The sequence below is a fragment of the Mustela lutreola genome, chromosome 8 (genome assembly GCF_030435805.1).
Source record: "Mustela lutreola isolate mMusLut2 chromosome 8, mMusLut2.pri, whole genome shotgun sequence".
In the NCBI taxonomy this organism is placed as follows: domain Eukaryota; kingdom Metazoa; phylum Chordata; class Mammalia; order Carnivora; family Mustelidae; genus Mustela; species Mustela lutreola.
In genome coordinates, this window is record NC_081297.1 from 19,211,619 (window position 1) to 19,239,574 (window position 27,956).

At 36.7% G+C, this 27,956-nt stretch overlaps 1 protein-coding gene across 3 annotated transcripts in view; it reads left to right on the forward strand.

Annotated features, from left to right (window-relative positions):
* Window positions 1–27,956, forward strand: part of DNAJC1 (DnaJ heat shock protein family (Hsp40) member C1) — a 449,390-nt gene that overhangs the window by 210,485 nt on the left and 210,949 nt on the right. Inside the window, exon 1 of one of the 3 annotated variants that reach the window (XM_059183953.1) lies at window positions 12,388–12,865. The exons of the other annotated variants lie outside the window; for them this stretch is intronic. Within the exon in view, the coding sequence (XP_059039936.1) occupies window positions 12,653–12,865 (213 nt within the window). The 5' untranslated portion in view covers window positions 12,388–12,652. Of the gene's footprint in view, window positions 1–12,387; window positions 12,866–27,956 lie in introns of those variants that run through there. 3 annotated transcript variants of the gene reach the window in all.

A 27,956-nucleotide genomic window follows, 5' to 3' on the forward strand; every position in this document is an offset into this window, starting at 1 on the left:
TGTGAATTTCTCCTGTCTTGTACCCTCTCTAGAAAGCTGAAGGCTGTTTTTTTCCCCCTTGGCACGTGGTGAAGAAGAAACAAAGACTCAGAGAAGCTCAGTTGCAATATGGGACAGAAAGATACAGACATGGGCTTGCTGAGTTAAGTTGGGGCTCTAATAAAAAGAAAGAACGGGGGCACCTGGGTGGCTCAGTGGGTTAAAGCCTAAGCCTTCGGCTCAGGTCATGATCTCAGGGTCCTGGGATCGAGCCCCCACACCGGGCTCTCTGCTCAGCAGAGAGCCTGCTTCCTCCCCTCTCTCTGCCTGCCTCTCTGCCTATGTATGATCTCTCTGTCAAATAAATAAATAAAATCTTTTTTTAAAAAAGATAAAAATTTAAAAAATTAAAAATTAAATAAATTAAAAATTTTATAAAAAAAAAAAAAAGAAAGAAAGAAAGAACAGGTAAAGGGCTGGCTCACAAGAAGAGAAAAGCCTGGAAAGAGCAGATATCTTGAAACGGGAAAGGCAAGGAAGACCCTTAGTTGAGAGAACCAGGAAGCAGAGTGGACAGGACTCCTGAGCTATCCTCAAGGGGGAAGGAAGCTCCCACCCACCGGGGACATCCTGCTGTTTCCAGGGTTGAATTGTTCTTGATCCGAAGGTGAGGCACTAGGTCATCTTGTGTGGAAATAGAGACACAAAGGGAAAAATCACACTTCCTGACCAAGGTAGGACTGAAGAGAATGAGATTAGAGTTTCCTAAACTCGTATAGAAGTAACACACCCTTACTGCCATATATAGGCATACCCAGACCACCACAATAAAGTGAATAGGGCTGTAAAGTGAGTCCAGTGAATTTGTTGGTTTTCCAAAGCATATGAAAGTTATGTTTACACTACACTGTAGTCTATTAAGTGTGCAATAGCTTTATGTCTGAAAAAAATATTCACACCTTCATTTAAAAGTAATTTATTGTTAAAAAATACTAACCATCATCTGAGCTTTCAGCAGGTTGTAATTAATGATCAGAGACCACCAAAACAGATATAATAATGAAAAAGTTTGAAATCATATGAGGATTATCAAAATGTGCCACAGAGACATGAAGTGAGCAAATGCTATTGGAAAAATGGTGCCAATAGACTTGCTTGACGCAAGGTTGCCACAAACCTTTAATTTGGGGAAAAAATGCAATTTCAGCAAAGCACTGTAAAGCAACATGCAGTAAGATGAGATATGCCTGTATTTGTACCTTGACCTCTCATTCCTTGCTTCTCATCTGCAACGATCATTTCTTCAACCCTTTTCAGACACGCACTATCACAATGATGACCTTGTGATCAGCATTGACCAAACCTGGTCCAAACCCTAACATTCCCTCACTACCAGTCACCAACACATACCTTGCAAAGCACATTACCTTCAACCTCCCTCTCCCTTTGATGTGCTCAGGCAAAGCCCCAGTCTGGTTGCTGCTTGCCCCTGAGCTGCCAAGTACTGCTAGAGAAAAATGCACAACTCTCCTAAACACTCTTATTGTAAATCTGTGACCATAGCCTTAAAAGGGTACTCGTTATTGCCCAGAGCCCTGTTTTACATTCCCAGTGTACTTCCTTTCTCAATTCCAAAATGGCTATTTTATACCTTCTTTCCCATCAAATTCTCCGTGCACACCCCATAACCCCTCAGCCTACTTCCCCAGACTAGAGCTTTCTCATCCTTCCTTTGCCAACGTCACCTTACCTGCACACACCTAACCCCACCACTCACCTGCCAACTCCTCCGCATGGGTCTGGATCCATCCCCTTTCTTGTTCTCAGGGACGACTCTCCTACAGTTCCCCAAACTCTTCGAGACTTTTCCTGCCAACATCCAAACAGTCTATAATCTGTCCTATCAAGGAAACAATAACAAAACATCTCATTTGACCCCATAATACCTTTCAAATTCCCCTCTCATTACTCTTTTCTGAAGCAAAACATTTTGAAAACAGTGATTATAATTAGTTTCCACGTCTCCATTCCATAATCTCTCTTCAACTCACTCCATCCAGTTTCTGTCCACAACAGTCCATCAAGACTGTTCTTGTCAAGGTCTCTAAAGACTTTCATGTTGCCAACTATGGGACCAAGTCTCTGCTTTTATCTTACTGTCTTGCCCAGCATTGGACACAGCCAACCACGTTTTAGGTTCCCTTATACTTTACTTGCTGTAGCTTCTCAATTTTTCTTAGCCTCTCTCTCCTTCCCTTCCTTTATTTATTTATTTTTTGACAGTTGCATTATTTATTTTTTTATTTTTATTTTTTCTTTTAACTTATTATTTAAATTCAATTAGTTAACATATAGTGTATCTTAGTTTCAGATGTAGAGTTCAGTTATCATCCATTGCTTAGAACACCCAGGGCTCATTACATCATGTGCCCTCCTTAATGTCCATCACCCAGTTACCCCATACCCCCCCTACCTCCCCTTCAGCAACCTTGTGTTCCTACAGTTAGGAGTCTCTTATGATTTGTCTCTCCCTGTGATTTCATCATATTTTATTTTTCCCTCTCTTCCCTATGATCCTGTTTTGATTCTTGAATTTCAAAGATGAGTGAAACCATATAATAATTTTCTTTCTCTAATTGACTTATTTAGCTTATCATAATACCCTGCAGTTCCATCTATGTCATTGTAAATGGGAAGATTTCATCCTTTCTGGTGGTTGAATAATATTCCCCTGTGTGTATATGTGTATAGTGTTTATATTGTGTGTGTGTATGTATATATATATGTATATATACAATATATGTATATGTATATACAATATATGTATATATATACAATATATATATTGTATTGTATGTATATATATTGTGTATATATATGTATATACAATATATGTATATGTATATACAAAATACATATACATACTCCATTATATATATGGATATATACCAGGTCTTCTTTACCAATTCATCTGTCAGTGGACATCTCGGCTCTTTCCATAGTTTGGCTATTGTGGTCATTGCTGCTATAAACACTGGGGATCATGTGCTCCTTCAGATCAAAGCATCTGTATCCGAAGATATACAGGGTATTTGGGTAAATACCTAGTAGTGGAATTCCTGGGTCATAGGGTAACTCTACTTTTACTTCTTAAGGAACCTCCATACTGTTTTCCAGAGTGGCTGCACCAGCCTGCATTCCCACCAACAGTGAAAGATGGTTTCCCTTTCTCCTCATCCTCACCAACATTCGTTGTTTCCTGACTTGTTAATTTTATCCGTTCTGACCGGTGTGAGGTGGTCATCTCATTGTATTTTTCATTTGTATTTCCCTGATGCCAAGTGATGTTGAGCATTTTTTCATGTGTCTGTTGGCCATTTGTATGTCTTCTTCGGAGAAATGTCTGTTCAGGTCTTCTGCCCATTTCTTGACTGTTTTTTTGTTTTCTGAGTGTTGAGTTTGATAAGTTCTTTGTAGACTTTGGATACCAGACCTTTATCTGGTAAGACATTTGCAAATATCTTCTCCCATTCTCTCGGTTGTCTTTTGGGGTTGTCAACTGTTTCCTTTGCTGTGCAAAAGTTTTTTTTATCTTGATGAAATCCCAATAGTTCATTTTTGCTTTTGATTCCCTTGCCTTTGGAGACATGTGTAGCAAGAAGTTGCTGTGGCCAGAGTGGAAGAGGTTGTTGTCTGTGTTCTTCTCTAAGATTTTGATGGATTCCTGTCTCACATTTAGGTCTTTCATCCATTTTGAGTTTATCTACCATATGCTCCTTCCTTTCCTTTAAACAAACAGTCCCATTAAAAATGTTTAGTCTATGAAGACAATAGTGGAGCCTCTATTCTCATTTATTTTTTTCTTCAAAAAATAAGGAAGCGATTAAACTTTATTAACATATAATGCACATTTCTGTACTCATGCTCTCAGTTGATTGGTATATTAGACAATTATAAAAGTCACATACGCTACACAGGACATGCTGAGGAATCAGTGGACATTCAACAGAGAGGTTACTGTGTGCTATAGTTTATTCGTGACCAGTTATGTGGTTGTATAGATGATCTTCTTAAAATTTTTTTATTGTGGCAAAAAATACATAACATGAAATTTATCATTTTTAAATACACTGGTCAGTGATATTAAATACATTAAGTACAGTAACATTAAGTACATTCATATTGCCATCACCACCATCCATCTTCAGAACTTATCTTCCCCAGCTGTATAATGAATCAATAACTCACCATGTCCCTCTCTCCCCAACCCTCGGCAACTACAGTGCTACTTTATGAATTTGACTATTCTAAGTCCCTCATTTAAGTAGAATCATACGTTATTGGTACTTTTGTGACTGACTTTTTCACTTAGCTTCATAATGGATAAGCATAATTCATATAATCCAATGGATAAAGTTTATCCATACTGTAGTATGTATCAGAATTTTGTTCCTTTTCAAGGCTGAATAATATTCCATTGTATGTATATAGCACATTTTGTTTATCCACTCATCTGTCCATAAACATTTGGGTTTTTTCCCACCTTCTGGTGATTGTATGAACAAAGCTGCAATGAACATTGGTGTACAAGTATCTGTTTGAATCACTGCTTTCAGTTCTTTGAGTTGGGTTCTAGAGTTGGGTTCCAGCAATTCCACTTCTGGAATTGCTGGATCATGTGGTAATTCTATCTTTAATTTTTGAAGAAGGATGATGCTGGTTTCCACAGCAGATGCACCATTTTAAAGTCCCACCAGCAAAGCACAAGGGTTCCAATGCCTTCACATCCTCACAAACACATTATTTTCTGTTTTTATTTTTTCCTTTGATGGTGAACACCTTTTCATATACTTTCTAGCCATTTGTGTTTGTATATTTTCTTTGGAGAAATGTCCATTCAAATATTTTGCTGATTTGGGGGAAGTTGTTTTATTGGTGGTGGTGGTGTTGAGCTATGGGAGTTCTTTATATATATTCTGGGTATCAATTTCTTATCCAATATATAATTTGCAAATATTTTCTCCTAACATATGGGTGGACTTTTCAGCTGTTTTTTTTTTTTTCAGCTGTTTTCCCACTTGATTTTAAAATAGCTGACAATTTAAAATAGCCAACAAGAAAGTAATGAAGACATTACTACTTCCTAGAAGACTACCTGAGTATATTTCAACCAATGTCTCCATAAAGAGTAGAAAAATAAATACCGGCCAGGGTTGCCAGATAATATACCCAATTACCGCTGAATGCCAGTTAAACAATAAGTAATTTTTTAGTTTAAGTATGTCCCATGCAATATTAGTTTTTTATCTGACATTCAAATTTAATTAGGTATCTCATATTTTTACTTGATAAATCAGACACCTCTACTGTGAAGGGTTTTTTTTTTTTTTTTTTAAGTTGTATACAAGCATTATTCTTTCTGGAAATGAGCATATTCCCATGTGCCTAAAATATTGTTTTTTGCCAAAGGTCTACAGCTTGGGACATCATGATGAAACAAGCCTTAGCCACAGCTATAACCCTACATGGAAAATATATGTAAAGAAAAAGCTAATGAAGGATAACATTGACTAAAATGCCAACACGTATTGCTTTGAATATAAATGAAAACAGTGATGTTTCTGTGAAATCAATCCTGTACTAAATGAAAGCATTGGTTGGGCTTCAAAGTCTTGTATAGTAAGTATATAAAATTATTGTAGTATTTGCATATCTCAGTCTTCCTGGAAATACTATTGCTCTCCATGTTGAAAACATGGCTTAGAACTTACAGGAAAAAGCTTGAAAAATTTTGAAGTTTTTGTAGCATAAGATGAAGGTCTGATGTGATTTCAATTTATCTAGATGCTTAATTTTAATGGATATCATAGGTGAACATATTCCTCACAAGAAACATAGATCCCAATGAAGTGTATTGTTGGTTCTCCTACTAAGTCATAACTTGTTTTGCAATTCCATTCAGCAATGATGCAAAGTTTAGATTAGCTAAAATTTAAATTAGCTAAAATTTAGAATAGCTAAATTTAAATTTGCTAAAATTTAGATTAGCAATTTTCTGTCCTTGCTGATGTCAAAATAATGTTCTTGCAAACAAATCGAAAAGTGAAGGGTTTGTATATTTTCCACAAATGGATTTTAAGTCCTCTGAAAATTTTCACTTGGGAAATTTAAAATGAGTTGTTAAGAATTAGGTAAGATAATTTGAATTAGTGATACAAATAATTTTTGGCAAAAGAAAAAAAATCATGTTTATCTAATGATGGGAAAATTTCCAAATACCCATTTCCATGCTTCTTTTGTAGTTTGAGCTCCATTCTCAGTGGTTAAATTATTGCTTTTGCCTTTAAGAGATTCTGTGTGTGTTTTAAAATATTTTTAGGAAGTGCTAGATAGCATACTATGGACAAACACTTGCTGTTCCAAAAATGATCAGAAAATCTGGCCCAAAGCCAGGTGCTGTCAGAACACAACGATGGGAGGCTGGTTGAAGCCAGTGTGAGACTGGTCACTTGGCCTAGGTTAGTGTGAGCTGGAGAGGATTTAAAGAGATGCACCAGGGTGTCTAAAGCAGGTTGTAATGTATCAGAGTGAAAACCTTAGCCTTTGAGCAATTAATCACTGGGCCCAGCTGGAGGAAATTGAGAAAGAAGGAGCTGATTTTGCCAATTCACACTAAAATAAGTTAAAAATAAAAAAGCAAATTGACAATGGTAAAAAAAAAAAAAATACTTTATCTCCAAATGTCCCTTGATCACTAATATAAAAGGGGGGGGCATAGAATATTCTTTAGTGTGTCTCTAAATAGACCCTTAATAAGGACTTTCTGCAACTTCTCTTTCTCCTTCAGTTTGCTTTCAGTATTGATTTCAGTATGGTTTCACCTGGACAAAAATGTTCTTTAGGTGAACCCAAGGTGGTATCTGGTCCAATTCTGTACCCCCTGGAGACAGTCCTGGTGGGCAGGGCTGACAGTGCAGATAATGACCAGACTGGGGGTGAGCAGTTGAAGGAAGGGAAAGTAGCAGATCTTGCCAGACCACTGTGGTGTCTTCACTCTACTCCAGGCCTAATTTGAAATAGTGGCATCATTATAATTGATTAAAGGAAATGTGGTCTCAGCAGGTACTTAGTAGCAGGAAGAGGGCATTTAGCCAAGAGAAATAAAATGTGTTTTTTTTTTCCTATACCACAGATACCTTGATTTCAAAAATCTCTGTTTTGCTTCCATTATCAGAATTTTTACCGAGTTGCAAGTCAGAAATAATCCAATACCTTGAAACTTCAGAACACAGGATTTATGCATATTGGGCCACATTTTTCACCTCTTACCAATAATTTACTGTCTCGATAATTTTGTTATTGTTTATTAGGTAGCCACAACTCTGGTATTTCACTAAGTGAAATACCATCTTCTCAAAAGAGATCATTTGGAAATTGATGTGCTTATCAAGTATTAATATCATTTCACAGTTATAAAATTAACAAGTGGCAAGGTATAAAATTAGAGTCAATAAACCCAGTTTTAGATGGAGTTAAAGACCTGAGTACAATTAATCACACAAAATTAACAAAAAAGCAGTGCTGAAATACACGCTTGGGAGACCACTGGTTAAAATATAGCATATGTTGGGGCGCTGGGGTGGCTCGGTTGGGTAAAAGTCTGCCTTCCGTTCAGATTGATCCCAGGGTCCTGGGATTGAGCCCCACCTTGGAGGTCTCTGCTCAGAGGGGAGCCTGCTTCTCCCTCTGCCCTTCCCCCACCACTTGTGCTCACACACACTCTCTCTCTCAAAAAAAAAAAAAAAAAGCATATGTTAAACACAGCTTAAAGGCCAGCCTATACAAGGTTAGATTAGTAATTCAAAAGTTCAGTTTCTACTTCTCTTCCTCATGCAAGTGTATGAAAGGGGAGGCAGAAATTTCTGCTTCAGCACCTAAAAATGATCATAAATGAATGGGCACCTGGTAATTGGCAACTTGTTCAATTTTCTCTTTGTAAACATGAGTCTTCTTAAATTTATAGATTTTGGTTAGAATCTGTATCTCTTAATTTGAAGCTACTGAAATCCTAACAACAACAACAACTATGTTCATGCAGGTAATTTTTTTAGGCTGTTAAAAATAACCTTTGCCTGTAAAACTGTTCTTTGCCCCCTGGTGGTGAATTATTATTATTCAAGTTTTTAAAAGTTAAACTAGTCTAATTATGGGGTCTTGGCCTAAGAGTCTTTCTGTGGTGAGCAAAAGTAAAAGAGAATTATGTATTGGGAGGAGGGAGAGATGAAGCTGGGCCATAGGCATAGTAAAAGAATTTAAATTTCCCATAGCCTACCATTGGGAGCTAAATTTTCCTTAATCTATCTCTATTTGTTTCCATGTTGAATATATTGCTAATTCAGTATTATTTTAAAATTCTGCCTCCTCTTCATAAATTAAATAATAGGCATTTATATGAGGCATGGAATTTCTATGCATAAACTAATGCCTTAGCTGTGGGCTGTTGACTGAGGTGAACAGCAACTTTGTACTGTTTTCCCCTTTGTATTCCAATTTGGCATCACAAACAGTATTAGGACTCAGTGGCAGAATGCCAAAACCAGACTGTTCAGCCTGAAAGAGTAGATGATGAAGGGGTCTGTTAAAATTTTCTTTTGCACACTAATTGGAGCCTTTGTATATGAGAAAAATACAATGATTGCTGTGCTCCTGCTGAACTGAGGAGTCAGTAAGAGAATTTATTTCCTCCTTGGTTGGCTAAAGGGAAAAGGAGAAAAACTAGTTTTCAAATTATAAAAAGTAATTCAAGTGAGTTACTAGGAACCTTTGGAAAAACCAGTGATAATCTTCAAATTGTAGAAGGTGAGAGAAGAAAGAAATTTTAACATGGATTGCGCTGTGACACACTGAAGTCTATGTAAAGCGGAAAACCTCATTATCTGAAAATACAAGGCTACTTCAGTGTAAGACAATGACCAGTGACTGTTTAGTGACTAAATCATTGAATGTGAATATTTCCCTTCCTTTTGTTCAATAGAGTCACATGCTTTTAATTAGGTATCTATTGTACAACCTTAAGCTGGATTTAGCCCCCAAATTGTGAATGATTTATAGAGTTGGAACAAAAAATTAAACTGGCTTTGAGAACCAGTCATTATTTTGTAAAGATAGTCTTGTCTCCTACCATCTTGGGCAAGCCAGTGATTGAATAAATTTCTGGTGAAGTGGACAATCACTGCCTAAGTTGAGTAACAAATGACTTAAAGATAACATTTTTTTCTTAAAGATTTCATTTATTTATTTATTGAGAGAGAGAGAGCGTGAATGAAGGGAGGGGCAGAGGGGAAGAGAGAGGGCCGAGCAGACTTGGTGTAGCGTACAGAGCACAACACCAGGCTTGATCTCACATCCCAGAGATCATGACCTGAGCTGAATCCAAGAGTTGGACACTCAGTGGGCTGAGCCACCCAAGCACCCTTAAAGATAGCATTTAAACATTTAAGAATAGGTAAGATTTATTTTGGAAGCTTTAATACAAGGTAGATGGAGACGTCCCATAAAATAATAGTAACGTTTAAATTGCAATTACTATATACCAGGCACTCATTATCTCACTGAGTTCCCACAAGGACCTTTAATTTTGGAAGTAATATTATCTTAATTTTACAGATGAAGAAACTGTAAGAGAGGGATCACCCTATAGGAGATCCAGGTGGTAGAGCCAGGATTCAAATTTAATCAGTCTGCTCTAGAATCTGTGCTCTTATATACTATGATATTATTCAAGTTAATAGCACATTATTTGGAGAAATGAAAACTATGTGTCAGCTTTAAAAAATATATTTATTATTTACAACATGGAGAAAATCTGTATTTATGAGGACCTTAAAATGGTTAAAATTCAATACAATAAATAAATTAAAAAGAAACTACTTTCTAAAGAGGTGCTGCCCCCAAACAGTATTTTCCTAAACTTTGTCAGTTCAATATAAGTTTGTGAATAGTGTTTGAATAAATAAAATTACTGAGTGATAATGTTCCATTAAAGAACATTAGAACTTCAAGTCCTATATTTGAGAGTTACAATGGAGCAAAAGAGAAAATTTCAAGATTTAATGAGAGCCAGATATTTCTAAATCTTAGGATGAATAGACCTAACCACAAAACAGCAATTTTAAGAAAGGTTTGGATTTTTACTATAATAAGTATTATATTCAATTCTGTTAGTATGGTTAAGTCTGATCTATCCCAAAGTGAGGAATAGACTACCAGATGGCTTTTTCTTCTTCTTCTTCTTTTTTTTTTTTTAAGATTTTATCTATTCATTTGACAGCAGAGCACAGACAGAAGGAGAGGGAGAAGCAGGATCCCCGCTGAGCAGAGACCCATGTGGGGCTTGATCCCAGGATCCTGGGATCATGACCTGAGCCAAAGGCAGACACTTAACTAACTGAGCCACTTAGGCATCCCCAGATGTCTTCCTTAAACCTCTTTGAGTTCTACTGGTCCATGAAATTACCAGTGCTCTTTCACAATCACTCGCAGAAAGTAAGGGTCATTATGATGTTCAAGTTCATATACAACAAGTTCATCACATAATCTTTATGTGGAAGACCCATCCAACAACCTAGATCTTTCTGCTTTCCTCATTGCCAATGGTGCATTCTTAGAAGATATCTTAGTCACACACTCACACACACACACACACACACACACACACACCAGCTTAGCCACACACTATCAAAGTTAATTAGGTTTAGACAAGGTCATCATGGTGGAGCTCCTATTGTGGGATTCGTGCCCTTATAAAAGGAAACACAGATCTCCATAGACCTCTCTCACTCTCTCTTTCTCCCTCTCCCTCCCTTTCTCTCTCTCCTCCTCACTTGCCCTAGTCTTGCCTTCCTTGTAAGGGTACAGGAAGAGGGCTCAGACTTCCCAGCCTCCAGAACTGTGGGAAATAAATGTCTGTTGTTTAAGCTACCCAGGTCTATAGTATTTTTTTGTAGCATCCCTAGAAGATGAACACATCCCTGTTCTTGTATCTTTGAAAGGTAACCCTCAGGATCAAATTAAAATGTGATGAATTCAAGAATATACACTGTAAAGCAAGATATTCTTGCATTCATTTATGACTATTTAAAAATATTTTTTAAGTTCTATAATAAAAGGATTTCTTAAGATTCTTCCTAGGTACTATTTTTCTAACCTTTATCAAATATAATATATACTTACTATAAGAGTGAAAATAGTTTTATCATTCTCCCATTGAGCTTAACTTAACTCCTATTAAGCTTATCTTCTCAAGATGGGAAAATTTTAATGTAAAATTTTAAAAACTGGGCCAGCACCCTGAGTTATACAAGCATATGTTCCGTTCTACTTCCTCAAAAAGAGTAGGGAGTCAGGGAGGAGAAGTGTAAGACGCCTACAAAGAAAATACAGTTTATGCGAGAGAAAGCAATAGTGGTAGAGGGGAAAATTAAAACATACGGAACAGAAGCACTGTAGTACAAGGAGGTAAGACAGTGGTGGGAAGGAGGAAAGTTTTAAGCCTAAATGTCTTTTAAAAACATCTCATTGGGGCACGTGGGTGGTTCAGTGGGTTAAGCCTCTGCCTTCAGCTCAGGTCATGATCCCAGGGTCCTGGGATTGAGCCCCAATCAGGCTCTCTGAGCAGAGCTTCTCCCTCTCTACCTGCAGGCCTCTCTGCCTACTTCTGCCTACTTGTGATTTGTCAAATAAATAAATTTAAAAAAAAAATCTCATTGGGAAAGGAAACCCAATTGGAAGTGGGCTAAGGTGGATAAACTGCACTTCCTTAAGACCGTGATTGCATCACCATTATGCATTCTACCAAGCTGCCTATTCAATGGTTATTATGCCTATGAAACTTAATTTAGAAGTATACTTTCTGTGTTGGTCCGAATTCCATTTCCGCTTCACCTCTGCCATAAAGGACACTCTAGACCACTCACCAGTTATGCCCTTTTCAGGCGTGAGTTCAATTCTTCCTATATCTTTATGTGCTGACAGTATAATATAATGTTTGTAAACAGGCCATAATCAAATCAGTGTTAAGATAAGCCCATGTTTTCACTATGGGGGAGGAGAGTAAGAAGGTAGACGTTTCTAGGGAAATTTTTACTTGGGATGTTTTAGGTACGCGCATGATTCCACGTGCCTTAATCTGTGTAAATAAACGTACAGCTCCTCAGTGGGTGCCGGCGACAAAAACGCATTTCTCCGAGGCCGGGATCTGGGGCACCCGGCTTCCCTACTTCCGGCCCCGCCCACCGTCCCGCAGTTGCTAGGAGACGTGATGTCACCGGAAGAGAGGCCTGGGATAGGCTGAGGCGAGGGGAAGCCTCTCCCCCTCTGCAACCTCAGCGCCCGGCGCTGGCTTTACAGCTGTTTTTAGGCCTGGGGGTGAGGGTCTGCGGAAGGTGGACCCGGCTGCCGCTCCGCCCGCCCACCCGCGGCTGCGTTCGCCCGCTCCTGCCGCCCTAGCCCAGCCGCTGGGGGCGGGGGGACGGGGACGCTGGGAGGGCGACTTCCGTGCGGCTGCCAGTGCTTCTGACTGACAGGCACTGTCCCCACAGCCCGCGCTGCCCGCCACGTCCCCGGTCTCGGCCGACGGCACAGCGTGGCCGGTGACCTTTCCGAGCCCAGCGCTATGACGGCTACCTGCTCCCGGCTGGTCCGGCTTTCTCGGCGCCGCTGGCGTCGGCCAGTCCCGTTCCCGCCGCCACCGCGGCCACTGCTGTTGTTGCTGCTGCTACTGGCGGCCGTAGGGCCGGCACACGGCTGGGAGAGCGGAGACCTGGAGTTATTTGACTTGGTGGAGGAGGTGCAGCTCAACTTCTACCAGTTCCTCGGGGTGCAGCAGGTAAGCGGGGCCGCCGGCTCGCCCGAGGGCTGCGCCTACTTGGGCTACTCCGGGGTAGAAAGGTGCGGGTCCGGGCAGAAAGGAGGGGGTGGGGCGGGCTTTGACCCTGTTACCTCCGAGGGAGCCCGGCGCCGCGGCCAGCACCTGGTCATCCTGGGCTCTGGCTGCCTTCCTCACCTGGGCCCATCAGGGTCTCCTCGTAACCGCAGCCGCAGAATTTGCCCCCTTCCCCCCTTCCCCCCGTTCCTCGTCGCCGAGCTCCTCTTCTCAAGTTCTGGTCTCAGTGACAGGTTGGACGGTGCCACCAGCCTGGGGTGGTGATACCTTCTCTTACCTCTGCCATTCTGGGGAAGATCCTTCCACCCAGCTGTGTTGGAGAAAGGAGGAGGAGGAGTATGGGTAGACCTTTTACACCTTCCCTTTCCTGTCCCCTGAATGTGGAAAGAATAGTCATGGCTTCCCTAAATTTTCACCTACCCAGTTACACTTACTTTAGTTGCTTTCTTGCCTCTTCCTTTCCCGGAAGACCGGGAATGCGTTTTGGTCGGCGTCTGTGTTGCAGAAGTTTTTCTTGCCCTGTACTTTGGACTTGTTAGCCTGTTGGATAGGGGGTTGTATCACAGTTTTGAAATCTGGAGGATCCTGAAGCCTCCACCGAGTTGGTCCTAGAATTAGAGTAAAAGAGGCTCTTAAGTTTTCTGGGCATCGGAGGCAGTTGGGGTGCTGCTACAGGAAGAGAAGCCCAACCAGTAGCACAAAATCGTTTTCTTTTTGTTTTCCTTTCATTTCTTTTCTTTCCTTTTTTAGCCTGAGGCTAACTTGTATAGTTCGTTTGTTGCGCTTTACTCCTACCTTGGGAGTGGTTAAGTGAGGGTAGATAATCCAGTCTCTATCTGAAACCTACTGCCAAGGAGAAGATGGCATTTCAGTGATTTAAGGATTATGGGGAGAAAGATTTAGAATTTCACACAATCAGATTGAGTCCTTCAAAAAATGCTTTGAATGGTTATGTGGGTAAAAAAAAAAAAATTAAGGCTTACCAACAATTGTCATCCTAGACAAGATATGAATATGATGTCATTCATGACTAGATATGAAATGTACATATTTCCCCCCTATAAACTATCATAAATTTGTATGAACTATTGAGTTTGACACTAAATGGAAATTTACATTTAATGAAAAATAATGGAATATAGCATTGCTTTTACCCCAGCACAATGATTTTAAGAATTTCATTTTGTAAGAGTTATAAAGTGTAAGCATTTCGCCACTTAAGAGTCTCACCTGCAAACAATTGTGTGATGTCTAGATTCATTATCTTCACCTGGTGCCATTTCACCTGGTGTCACTTGCTTCTCATGGAGACAGAATATACCTCATTTTCAGAGTGAATGATACTACAATATGTGTAAAAATCATTAGTGAAAATATAACTCTGAAGACTTTTGTATCTTTAATATCAAGAATCCTTTTTAGAATTTATCATGATTAAACTCTAGCTAGAGTCTTTTTAAAGATTTTATTTATTTATTTGAGAGAGAGAACATAGGGAAAAGCAGACTCCCTGCTGAGTAGGTCCCTGCCCATCCCCCCACCCCCAATCATGACCTCAGCAAAGGCAGGACAGTTAACATACTGAACCACCCAGGGACCCCTAGAGAGACTCTTATACATAACTTGTCCAGAGATCTTGAAGGTGCTTTCCAGTTACTCATGGAAAATTAAAGTCTTTTAAAAGAATACAGATATTTAGTAGCAGTAGGTTAAAATTTAGATTATATAATCTAGCTTGCATGTGAACCCTCATAAAATTTTCACTTACAGTTTCATCTAATTTAATTTCAGAGTTAATTAGGCAGTGTGAATAACCAAAGCACTTCCCTGTATGGACAAGGATGGGAAAATAAAGAAGCATAGATGATCAAGAAGATTCCATGTCAAAATAGAATTCGAACAGAAGGATCCAGGAAATCATTTTAATCTGTTTCTCTTACCTAGCAGTGTTGAAATTGGGAGGAATGCCAGAAGAAATTTTATCCTACCCAAGCAGAGACACTGATTGGAACAAGTTGTTTACATTACATTGAATAGTAACTTTTTTGAAAGAATCTTAGTGGACCAGTTATTTGGTAGAGACAAATGCAGCCTCTTTTTGGTTCTTAATGTGTAATTTTCAGGCCAGAGCCAGTCTTTTGGTGACTATCCAGACATGAGGGATCAGGACAAAGTAAATAGGGTACTCAGAGTTGTTACCTGGCTCTGTACACTCATCAGTTTTGTTAATTCAACAGAAATTTATTTGGTGCCCGCTAAATTTTAAGCACTGAAAATTGACTGATACCAAAAAACAAAACAAAACAAAAAAACCCCTAGCCTCATGAAACTCACGTTTTAGTAGGGGGAAATAATTGGAAACAACCAAACAAGTAAATATAAGTCAGGTGTTCAGAAAAGGCCTCTGAATGAAGTAAGGGTTGAGTCATGTTGACAAGTTGGGGAGAGCATTCAAGAAAGGCAAATGGTGTATGCTAAACCCTTGAGGTAAGAGCTTGCATGATATTGGAGAAAAAGTGAGGAACCCAGTACAGTACAGTTGAAGCAGGGTGAACCAGGGGTACAGTAACGCGAGATGACATCAGAGTCATGGACCTCAGCTATTATGTATAAGTAAGTTGGGGATCCGTGTTGGGGGTTGAACTGAAGAGGTACATGATTTGACTTAAATTTCAGAATGGTTATTGTTTAAGGAGTGTCTGTATGTCATTAGTTACTTAGTGGGATAATTGATGTAAAATGTAGAGCGGCTCTGGTCAAATTGTAGATTTAGTTGGAACAAAGAGCTGACAGAATTTTACTGATTGTTTGAATGTGGGATATGAAGGGGAAAAAGTTGAGGATAATCTAAAGCTTTTGGCCTCAGTAATTATATAAATACTTGTCTAATTGCCGTTGTTACTACTGAGATGGAGAAGCCTGATCTAGAAGCAGTCCCCATTGAAATCAGAAATTTGGTTTTGGTCATGCTAAATTAAATGTTAAACATTCAAATGGATCTGGAATATAGACGGTCGGTTATATAAGTCTGGAATTATAAGGAGAAAGATTTGAGCTATAGCTATAAATCTGAGAGTCATTGGCACTTAAAAGGCAATTTGAAGCCGCAAAACTGAGTAAGTTTACCAGGGAGGGTGAAAGTAATAAAAACAGAGGTCTGGGAGGTAAGCCATGGGCATTCCAAACTTTAAGAGTCAGGGAGATGTGGGAGAACCAGCAAAGGCCATGGAGAAAGAACAGCCAGTGAAGTAGGAGGCAAACCAAGAAAAAGACAGTCTCTTTCAAGTCAAGAAAATAGTGGATATTCTTTCCTTGTTGAAGATTTGTCGTATGCTCGTGGGTTCATTCTTGGTTTTCTATTCTGTTCCATTGATCTATGTGTCTGTTTTTGTGCCAGTCTTGATTACTACAGCTTTGTAATATAACTTGGAAGTCCAGAATTGTGATGCCTCCAGCTTTGCTTTTCTTTTTCAAGTTTGCTTTGGCTATTCAGGGTTTTTTGTGGTTCTATACAAATTTTAGGATTGTTTGTTCTAGCTTTGTGAAAAATGCAGTTATTTTGATACGAATTACATTAAGTGTGTAGATTGCTTTGGGTGATACAGACATTTTAACAATATTTATTCTTCTTATCCATGAGCATGGGATGTCTTTCTATTTCTTTGTGTCATCTTCACTTTCTTTAATCAGTGTTTTACAGTTTTCAGAGTATAGGTCTTTCACATCTTTGGATGGGTTTAGTCTTAGGTATCTTGTGGTTTTTGGTGCAGTTGTAAATGAGATTGATTCCTTGGTTTTCTTTCTGCTGGTTCATTATTGATGTATAGACATGTAACTGAGTTCTATATGTTGATTTTGTATCCTCCTTAAGTTCATGTATCAGTTCTAGCAATTTTTGTGTGGAGTCTTTTGGGTTTTCTGCATAGAGTCATGTCATCTGCAAATAGTGAAAATTCTACTTCCTTCTTGCCAATTTAGATGCTGTTTCCTTTCTTTTTGCTGTGTGTTTGCTGTGGCTAAAACTTCCAATACTATGTTAAATAATAGTAGTGAAAGTGGACATCCTTGTCTTGTTCCTGACCATTGAGGAAAAACTCTCCCCATTGAGGATGATATTAGCTATGGCACTTTTGTATATGGGCTTTATTATCTTGAGGTATGTTCACTCTTAGCTTACTTTGTTGAGGATTTTTATCATGAATGGATGTTGTACCTTGTCAGGTGCCTTTTCTACATCTACTGAAAGGATCATATGATTCTTGTCCTTTCTTTTATGAATGTGGTGTATCATGTTGATTGATTTGAGAATACTGTACCACCCTTGCAGCCCAGGCATAAATCCCACTTGATCATGGTGAATGATTCTTTTAATATTCTGTTGGATTCAGTTTGCTAGTATTTTATTGAGAATTTTTGCATTCAGGTTCATTAGGAATATTGGTCCATCGTTTTCTTTTTTTGTTGGAGTCTTTACCTGGTTTTGATATCAAGGTAATGCTGGCCTTATAAAATGAATTTGGAAGTTTTCTATGTTTTGGAATTGTTTGAGAAGAATAGATATTAACTCTTCTTTAAGTGTTTGGTAAAATTTGCCTGTGAAGCGATCTGGCCCTGGATTTTTGTTTGTTGTGTGATTTTCAATTATTGATTCAATTTCTTTGCTGGTTATTGGTCTGTTCAAGTTTTCTATTTCTTCCTGATTCAGTTTTGAGAATTTACATGTTTCTAGGAATTTATCCATTTCTTCCATATTGTCCAATTTTTTGACATATCGGTTTTCATAGTATTCTCTTAAATTATGTTTCTGTGGTGTTGTTGCTCTTTTTCTTCATTTGTGATTTTATTTATTTGGGTCCTTTTCTTTTTGATAAGTCTGACCAGGGTATTGTCGATTAATTTTTTTCAAATAACCAGCTTCTGTTTTCATCTGTTCTATTAGGGTTCTTTTTTGTTTTTGTGGGGGTTTTTTGTTGTTTTGTTTGTTTGTTTTTTAGTTTTATGTCATTTATTTCTGTGCTAATCTTTATTATTTCCTTCCATCTGCTGACTTTAGCCTTACTTTGTTCTTCTTTCTCTAGCTTCTTTAGGTGTAAAGTTACGTTGTTTAAGTTGAGATTTTTCTTACTTTTTGAGGTACGCCTGTATTGTAATGTGCTTGCCTATTAGGACTGCTTTTGCTGCATCCCAAAGGTTTTGGACCACTGTATTTTCATTTTCACTTGTCTCCATGTATTTTTTGTATTTCTTCTTTGATTTCCTGATTGACCCATTCATTTAGTAGTAGGATGTTTAATGTCCTGTATTTGTGGTCTTTCCTAATTTTTTCTTGTGGTTGACTTCATTTTTCATAGTGTTGTGGTCATAAAATGTGCATGGTATGATCTCAGTCGTTTTTGTACTTGTTGAGGCCTGATTTGTGACCTAAAATGTGATCTGTTCCGCAGAGTGCCCCATGTGCACTTGAAAAAAATGTGTGTTTTGCTGTTTTAGGATGGAATGTTCTGAATATATCTGTTAAGTCCATCTGGTCCTGTGTGTCATTAATTTTTTTAAGATTTTATTTATTTATTTGTCAGAGAAAGGGCACATGAGCACAAGCAGAGGGAGAAGCAGGCTCCCTGCTAAGTAAGGAGCCTGATGCAGGACTCGATCCCAGGACCCTAGGATCATGACTTGAGCTGAAGGCAGATGCTTAGCCAACTGAGGCACCCAAGCATTCCTCAGTGTGTCATTCAAAGCCATTGTTTCCTTGTTCATTTTCTGTTCAGATGATGTAAGTGGTGTGTTAAAATTCCCTACTATAATTGTATTATTATCTCTTAGTTTCTTTATGTTTGTTATTATTTTATATATTTGGGTGCTTCCAGGTTGGGTGCATAAATATTTACAGTTATTAGGTCTTCTTGTTGGATCATCCCTTTTATTATGATACTCTGCCCTTCTTCATCAGTTGTTACAATCTTTTTTTTGAAGTCTGGTTTGTCTGATACAAATATTGCTACTCTGGCTTTCTTTTAACATCTATTTGCATGACAAATATTTCTCCGTACCCTCACCTTTGGTCTGCAGATGTCTTTAGGTCTAAAATGAGTCTCTCATAGGTGGTATATAGATGGGTCTTGTTTTTTAATCCATTCTGACACCTTTTGTCTTTTGATTGAAGTGTTTAGTCCATTTACATTCAGAGTAATTATTGGTAGATATGTATTTAGTGCCATTTTATTACTTGTTTTGTCTTTGTTTCTGGAGATTTTCTCTGTTCCTTTCTTTGTTTTGGTCTTTCCTTTGTACTCCAAGATTCCCCTTTAATATTCCTTGCAGGGCTGGTTTAGTGGTCACAAACTCCTTTAGCTTTTGTTTGTCTAGGAAAATATTTATCTTTCCTTCAATTTTGAATGATAGCCTTGCTGGATAGACTATTCTTGGCTGCAGATGTTTTCCTGTTCAGCACTTTGAGTATATCATGCTTCTCCCTTCTGGCTTGCCAAGTTTCTGTTGAGAAATCTGCAGATTTGCCTTATGCGTCTTCCCTTATAAGTTAAGGACTTATTTTGTTTTGCTCCTTTTAAGATTTTTTTTTTCTTTATCACTGTATTTTTCAAATCTAATGACAATAGTCTTGCTGTTGGCCCACTTTTGTTGATTTTGATGGGAATTCTTTGTGCCTCCTGAATCTGGATATCTATTTCCTTCTCCAGATTAGGAAAATTTTCAGCTATTATTTCCTCAGATAAATTTTCTTCCTCCTTTTGTCTCTTCTACTTCTGGGACTCCAGTGATACCAATGTTACTATGTTTGATGGAATCACTGAGTTCCCTAAGTCTGTTCTCATGTTCCCTAATTCTTCTTTCTCTCTTTGGTTCAGCTTCATTATTTTCCATTTTTCTGTCCTCTGTGTCACTTATTTTTTCCTCTGATTCTTCCAGCCTTGTGTTCATTGCATCAAACTTGTTTCCAGTCCTAGTTATTGCATTTTTCATTTCTGACTGTTTTTTAAAGCCTTTAGTGGTAAGGGTCTCCCTGAAGTCTTCCTTTCTTTTCTGAAGCCCAACTGAAATGATTACTGTGTTTCAAGTAAATTCACAGTATTCTATTTTAAGAGCTAAATATTTTGGGTTTTTACTTAGAAATTTTGTTGAAGAGCGTCATCAGGACTTAATTAGAAATTTAGTTCAGAATCTGGGTCTCATTCCTGTCCTTGTAAATACTAAGGTAAGGTTAGGATTCATTCACTTATTTAGTAAGTGTTTCTGATTAATGTCATTTCACCAACTGAAATCTGATATATAATTGAGCATGTTGCAAAAGCAAGAATATGCCACTTTCAACATTTCTGGTTAGAATATGTTTTTAAAATAACGTTTCATTATTAGACACCCATTTTTGTGCCAGCGAGGCAGTAAGCATAAAGCTCTGTGCAGCTACACAGTCAGCTAATAGTTTGAATTGTTAAAGGTGAAGAGTAATTGTTGAAGATAAGAGTCTAAGATCAAGTATTAAATAAAGAGTATGTCATAATATAAACAGTGGAAAGTGGAAAAGAAGCAATATAAAAATACCACTGAGAGCAAACACTAGAATTCTAAGAGGGAATAATTTCCTTGGGTAAACGAATTCTGGAACACATGCAACTCCTGGTTATACAAGGCACACGAATTTTAAAAAGCTATATGAGACTCTAATGAGCAGTAGTCAAAACAAGTTAAGACCAGAAAGATCATTGTCATTTACTGGAAAGGTCTGAACAGATCATATAGAAATCATAAGGTTCATATACATGCCTATTAAGGAAGCTAGAGACTTCTTACTTCTCGTCAAGAGGACTTTATTCATACCACAGCAAAATGGGTCAAATTATGGAAGCTATCCCATGACCAATTGAAGTTACACACTACCAGGAAGCTTCTCAAATTAGTTATTTTCAGTGATCACACTTTTAGTTAACAGATAAAAGATTAGTATTCATATTCTTTTCTGACTTTAAGTGGTGTTTTTTGTTAATAGCTGGTTTCTAAATTTGATTTAAGGAAGTTAACATGTATGTATAATGTAGGATGGTTGGAAATTGGGATTTTATTTGTTGTTGATCATAGCGTATCTTGTATTTTTTTTAGTGGATCTTTTATTAATGGTAGGAAATAGACTTCTTATGTTTAAAGAATTTTTGTTTAGACATTTGATAAAGTTCAAATGATTACCATGCTATGCAATTCTACAATAGTTATACAGAATTAATGTTTTGACTTTTTGTATCATACCTTTGTAAGTAGTATATGAGGTTCAACTTAGAATAAATTAGATTGATCTTCAAATTAGTTATTGTGGAAAGTGTCAGAGGTTTTCAAAAATATTACCATCTTTTAAACTATTATTGAAACTTCTTATTTTGAATCACCTTCAAGCCTGCAGCATATTTGGCAGATTATTCTCATTAATAGTGCATTTTTAGGATGGATTTGATTTTCAGCTGTAGCTAATAATGACTTGGAGCTAAATTTGGTGACTAAATTGGGCTAGTAGGCTTGGGTAAATATAGTTTGAACTGATAAAGAGGTCTATATATAAATTTCATATAAGGTTCATAAACTAAGGCCTGTTGTCAAAGAAGAGTTGCAGAGAAGTTTGGAGCAACATTAGTGACTTTTGGAATGCTTATTACTTTGTGTATAGCAAATTTTTAAAAGATTCTTTACCTAAAGGAGAACAATATATAAAGATTACCTTAATTTTAGAGGTAGGAAAATACTGAGCTTGAATGAAATAATTAATTTGCCTGCTTTTAAGATTAAAAACAAGTATAATTCTATACTACTTCTATAATAAAGCTAGTTAAAGCAGAGGGGAGAGGAACCAGAATAAATGTTAGAGATAGGAATAATACCTGAGAATATCACTGAGGTGAGAAAGTAGGAAGTACACAGGGAGAAGGAAATGTGGAAAAATTTAAAAAATTCAAAAACTACAAGTAAAAATGGTAATGGAGTAATATCTCCATCTTGTGGCCTTCTTTGGATATTGTCATTAAAAATGTGGAGGGGTTGTATTTTCACAACTGTAGGCATAAGTAAAAATAAAATATGAATCAGGTGAAAATAAAATATGGGTCAGAGAGTTTTGGAGTGTTTTGTGGGGATGTTTAAAACCAAGTTAGCCAATTGATGTGTTATAAACAACTGTGTTTAGATAGTGATGTCCTCTCTTGATGGAACTTAACGGTTTACTCCAATGTGTCTTTACAAATATAATTTTCTGTGAAATGCCATGGTATGAAAAAGGTTGGAAAAGCACTATAAAGCACTATAAAGATACAGTTCTGATGTTTTTCTTCCAGGAGAAAATTTGTAAGCATATGTGTATTGTATGCTAATATAAGTAATAATGTATTATATATATTATATATTCTTTATATAGAATACATAATATATATTATATATATATCTGTATAGAATACATATCTGCAGATACATACACATACATAAATATGATTGTCCTGTAAAATGAGTCTTATTAAAATCTTGGCTATACTAAAGATGCTTATTTAGCTCTCATAGATGCAAAAACATTATTTACTGTATCAGTGTGAGAATCTGACTATAAAAGGAATCAATAAGTGATGACTCAGTGTCCTTCAGATACTTGATTATTCATTCTGGATGATGGAATAACCTTTAAACATTACCATAGTTTGCAGTAACTTAGAGGAATACTTTAATTATTTGTACCAATCCTCTGTGTGAAGAGGATACAAATGACTTTGGAATATATAAATAAATAAATTCTGAGTAGCCTAAAGTAATATTTGTGACAATAGGAGATAGGTAAGATCTTACTTAGCAATCCAACTGACGTATATTTCCAAATGCTAAGTTTGGAGCATTTGACACTTTTTCAAGATATTGATTCCTTAGAGCAGCACTGTGTGATAGATATATAATACAAACCATGTATGTAATTTTAAATTTTTTAGAAACTACATTTAGAAAGTAAAAAAAAGCAGATTAATTTTAATATATTTAATGCAATGTATCAAAAATATTTCAACATATAACCACATTTTAAATAATTATTAATGAAATAGTTTACATTCTAGCTTTTTTAGTGTTCTCAAAATCTGGTATGTATTTTGCATTTATTTGTCTCTAGTACACTTCAATTCAGATACTAAGTTTTGATAGAAAATACTTGATCTGCATTGAGATATCATAAAATATACTGCTAACGAGTGGATTCGTGTACCCCAAATCTTCTAAGCACACTTGAAAGCTTTCTAGTAACTGAATCAAGCATCATGTTTTAAATTTAAATGTAAATTAATCAAATAAAATAAAAAATCTGGTTTTTAAATTGTACTAGTGCATTTCAAGTGCTTGAATATGGCTAATGGCACCACTTTGGAAAGCACAGGCTTAGAAAATTAACATTTCTGTGCTGTATAGATATATCTAAATATTTTGGGATAAAGCCACTTATTACTATGTCTATTTTGTCAGGGACATAGTTTGTACTTTTTGTATTTTTTTTAAATTTTAATTAAGCATTGTTTTGTTGCTTTCTTTTGTTTTTAGATTGTTCTAGTTTTGCTAGATATCATCTTCCTTGTTAATTATCTGTACATTTTTCCATTCTTTTCTTTGGCCTGTAAAGGCTGTTAGTATAGTCCATGCTACTCTTCTAGGGACAGTGGGTTCTCTATGTCCATGCATAGAGAACAGTCTGCTAATAAGGGTGTTTTCAAATAATCAGCTTGATTCAAATGGGTTATTTACTTTTGCGGACTTGCCTGTTGTATTTGATAATTCTTAGTTATTAATATGTTAAGTTTTCAGTGTTTCTTTAACCAAGAATTCACCAGTGTTCCTGGTTTGTAATTAACTTTGAGGTTGCCCATTCTATTTATTCTGAAACTCATCCATCAAATATATTGCTAGCTATGAAATAGTTACTATATTCTCTAGTGTCATCTATTTTGATTATTATAGCTCTGTTGAAATGGTTTTAAAGGAGATTTCTAGATGCAGTTCTATTTATGTGCCACTATTTTGGCTCTTTATCAATCAGGGATGCCAAATCATCATTTTTTACTAGCTGCCTCTGCCACCTCTACATAGCTCCTAGTAAGTATTGCCTTCCTTTTTGAGTGAATAATTGTTGGTCTTTTTGAATTTACCTTTTGTAATTTCACACATAACTGAGGAAAAGAAGTAGATCTTAATGTTAATGATTTTTGTATCTAGCTATTGTTGTTTTAAGTAATCCTAGTACAGGGGCTCCTGGGTGGCTCAGTCAGTTGAGCGTCTGACTCTTGATTTCAGCTGAGGTCATGATCTCAGGATTGTGAGATGGAGCCAGGAGTCCGACTCCCTGCTCAGCAGGGAGTCTGCTTGAGATTCTTTCTCTCCATCTGTCCTTACCCCTGTGTGTGTGCATTCTCTCTCTCTCTTTTTCTCAAATAAGCAAATAAATCTTTTTTTTAAAAAATCCTGGCACAAGAAAGAAATTGCACTGAGGTCAAAAATGTTAAGAATTCTATGTTGAGTCAAAAAACAACAAAAACAAAAATTTAAAAGCCAATAATAGAATCCTGAATTTGGAAGAGATCTCACCAGTCTTTCCTCATATAGGAATCTCTTCTATAGGTCTTCTAGCAGATGGTCATCCACTCTGTTTCATTTATGTCTGACAATGGGGTTATGAAATAGCCTGTTAAGTTTTGAGATAGTAGTATACATGGAAATGTTATTTTTATGTAAAACCAAAACCATAATTCTTACCTACTTTCAACTTCATTTGCGATCTTCTTCTGGCGTACCGCTGAATATATATTCCCTCCAAATTATTGCTGTGAAATACCTTAAGATAAAATGCACAAGAAAAATAATTACTCGTTGATTTTTTTTCTCCAGTAGTAAGGTTAGGCTCCAAAAAACCAAAAACCCCACAATTCTTTATGGATCAGTTAAACCTCAATAAAGCTATTAAAAAGAAAATATACTGGCAACTTGAAGGACCTTCTTGTATTCATGGTCTTTAGATATGTACTAAATCAACCCAAAGAAGATCCAAGTCATCATAGTTACAGTTGTCTTAGAACTATACTAAGCATGATTTGAGATTGCTGTAAATGATTCCCTAGGGTCATCAAAGTCAACAACAGCAAATTTCTGGAAGTTGAAAACATAAGATGATTTGGGGTATGTCAGCTTTGGTAATATGAGCCACAAGATTAATTTAATTAAAACTGTACCCAGAAATTGTTATAGACTCTTAAAGAGGGATGCATATGTGCCATTGTACAGGTCATGTGTCTTCTAAAAACCTCCTATCATGATAGAAAAATATTTTAGACTTTGAGATGACTATAAAGAGCTGCACATAGGTGATTCAACATGAAGGAAATAATTTCTCTTTTATAATTAAGATGCTATATTTCTTTCAGTGAAATTTTAGTTTACAAGTTTATATTGAGTGGGTTTCTCTCTCCTTTTCAGGCATGCAGACCTCCCTAGGGGCTTCACAGTGGCTTTTACTCCTATAGGCAGCTTAGGGCTCCCTCCTGAGGTTATACTGGGGCCACTGCAGATTCAGCTACCAAGCCTGCAGATCGCTTGGCCTGGTCTCAGCTGTGGCGCTGAAACCATGGCCTCTTACCATCTCAGATAGGTAATATTTTATAAGCTATAGCCTCAGGTAGTGAGTGGCCTTTTCGCTTTTTACTCCCCAGACCCCACCCCACCCGCTCCCGCCCAAAGGTGGTCGAGTCCCACTGTAACTGTTGGTTTCAAGCACTGAGCCTGGCTCTGATCCCAGGCCTTTTGTAGAGTACTTTTAGTCCTTATTACTCTGTGAGTCCTACTTCTCTATTACTGCCTGCTTGTAGGTGTGGAGTCCAGTAGACCTATACCTTAAGCTCTCACTGGGGCTACAAGTTTCCATTTGTTTTTGTCTGTAGAGATACTTACCTAGTATTTTTCATGGTTATGTGTTTGTAATTTTCTCTCTAAATTTTTTCATTGGTATGTATTTGGAGTGGGGTTAGGAAGGAAGTCCCTCGATTCTTGCAGTGCCATTTTAACCCTGGAATATTTTTTAAAGCTGTATTTCTTTTATAATAATTACTATTTTTAATGCTAGTTTTCCTGTTATCTAAGAGCATTTTGCCATTTATCATCCAGAAGTATAATCAGACCTATTATTCACAGTAATATAAGAGACTATTACTTAGATATTAAAAGGGACAATAGACCTTTCACTTTCTGACCACTATTACTAGATTTTATTCAAGTGTGGGTGCTAAAACAGTCAAGTAACATTTCTAAAATAACTGGATCCTACAAGGTTTTGAATGTGGTAATAAGTAGACCACATTACCTCAGAGTGACATGTATGGCCCTGTTGTTGGAGATGCCCAAAGGAGAGTTCTGAACTTTGCCTTGAACCTAGTTAGAGAAATATGCCAGATGGGGAGAAAAACAGCAAAACAACATACATGGCACAGAAACCATTGCTGGGGGAAATGAATGGTCCTAAAGTTAAGTTATTTACAGGTCATGTCAGCTGTAAATATGTGCTATTTGCAAACCTCTTAAAAAGACTCTTTCTTTCTGGACCCAAATAACATTACATTCTTTCATATTCAGTCTTCAAAGATGCACAAAATAAAACATAGGACTGTCAGGGTTAGCCTCACTGAAAACTGTTTTAGTAATCAACTTGATGAAATACTAAAATCATAGAATTTCAGTGGATAGTAACTTCAAAGAATTGCGATGATCCTTAATTGAAGCTTCAATAAATGATTTAAGGAAAGAGGTATACAATTCAGATTTACAAGGAAGATATAGAGTCCTTTCATTCTGGATTCATAGGACTCAAATATAATCACTATAATACAATTTGAGGAATATGTTTGTTTTGTAATTATTATGTACATTTAATATTTAGTTGTTAATACCAGAGAGGTCTTTGAAGATACTAACATGGAAGAGAGAAGTGGTATAATGATCTTTTTAAAAGACATTTCACTTAGAGTCATTGTTGGTTTTCTAATGTGGATAACAATACTGTCTCTGCAGTGGTTCTCTGCAGTAATGTTTCTAACCTTTGTTTTTGTGACAGAATAGAGTTTGCAAAGCTATCTAGAATATGTTACGAAACTGATAATAAAGCCTATTTTTCATATTTGTTAATTCATCAGTTATTCTGAAAGCATTAATAGTAAATAATTGGAAACAATCAAATTTTAACATGAGACTGTTTCAGTAAATTATGTTTGTTTTGTAATTATAAGTGAAAAAAAGCCAAATATCAAGTTGTTCATATTCATATTCATATTTGGTTATAATTTTGTAGGTGTTATATATGTGCATGCACAAAGGTGAGAAAGTAGTGTGAACTAATGGAAGAGTTTGAATTTTGGGATTAGTAGGATTATTTTATTTAGGGGTGAATATTTCCTTTAAGAGTTCTGTTAATATTAGTGTTATATACCCATGTAAGTTCTTTTACTTTGTGAAAAAGAATAATAATAATTAATCACAATTAGATAAGCTAAATTAACAACGTATCTTCATATTTATTAGATAAATTTAATAGATATTTTTAAGTTGCCTTTAACTTATAACCTATTTAAAATAAGTGGGATGAGTAAGGAAATGAAATAAGAAACAAATTTAGACTAAAAAAACCTATCTATACATTTAGTTATTGTAAAAAAATATATTAGGTAATTTCTAACAATTATTTCAGTGAATCAGAAACTATTTCATCAAATTTCAGATGTTAGTCACTTGAGAAATTAATAGCTTGCATCAAATGAAGTAGCTTTAAGGTTGTAAGGATAGTTAGGATAAGCTGCAGATATAATTCTTCATTCTGGCAAACAAACACCATGATATCCTGGCTAAGAAAGCCAACTAATAGGTTTTGAGAATGAGACCACACTTCAGTGCTCTTAACTTTCTATTATTCTTCTGAATGCTTTTATATATGTATACAGTATATTATAGATATTGTTGAGCAACCAGCTATCTTATA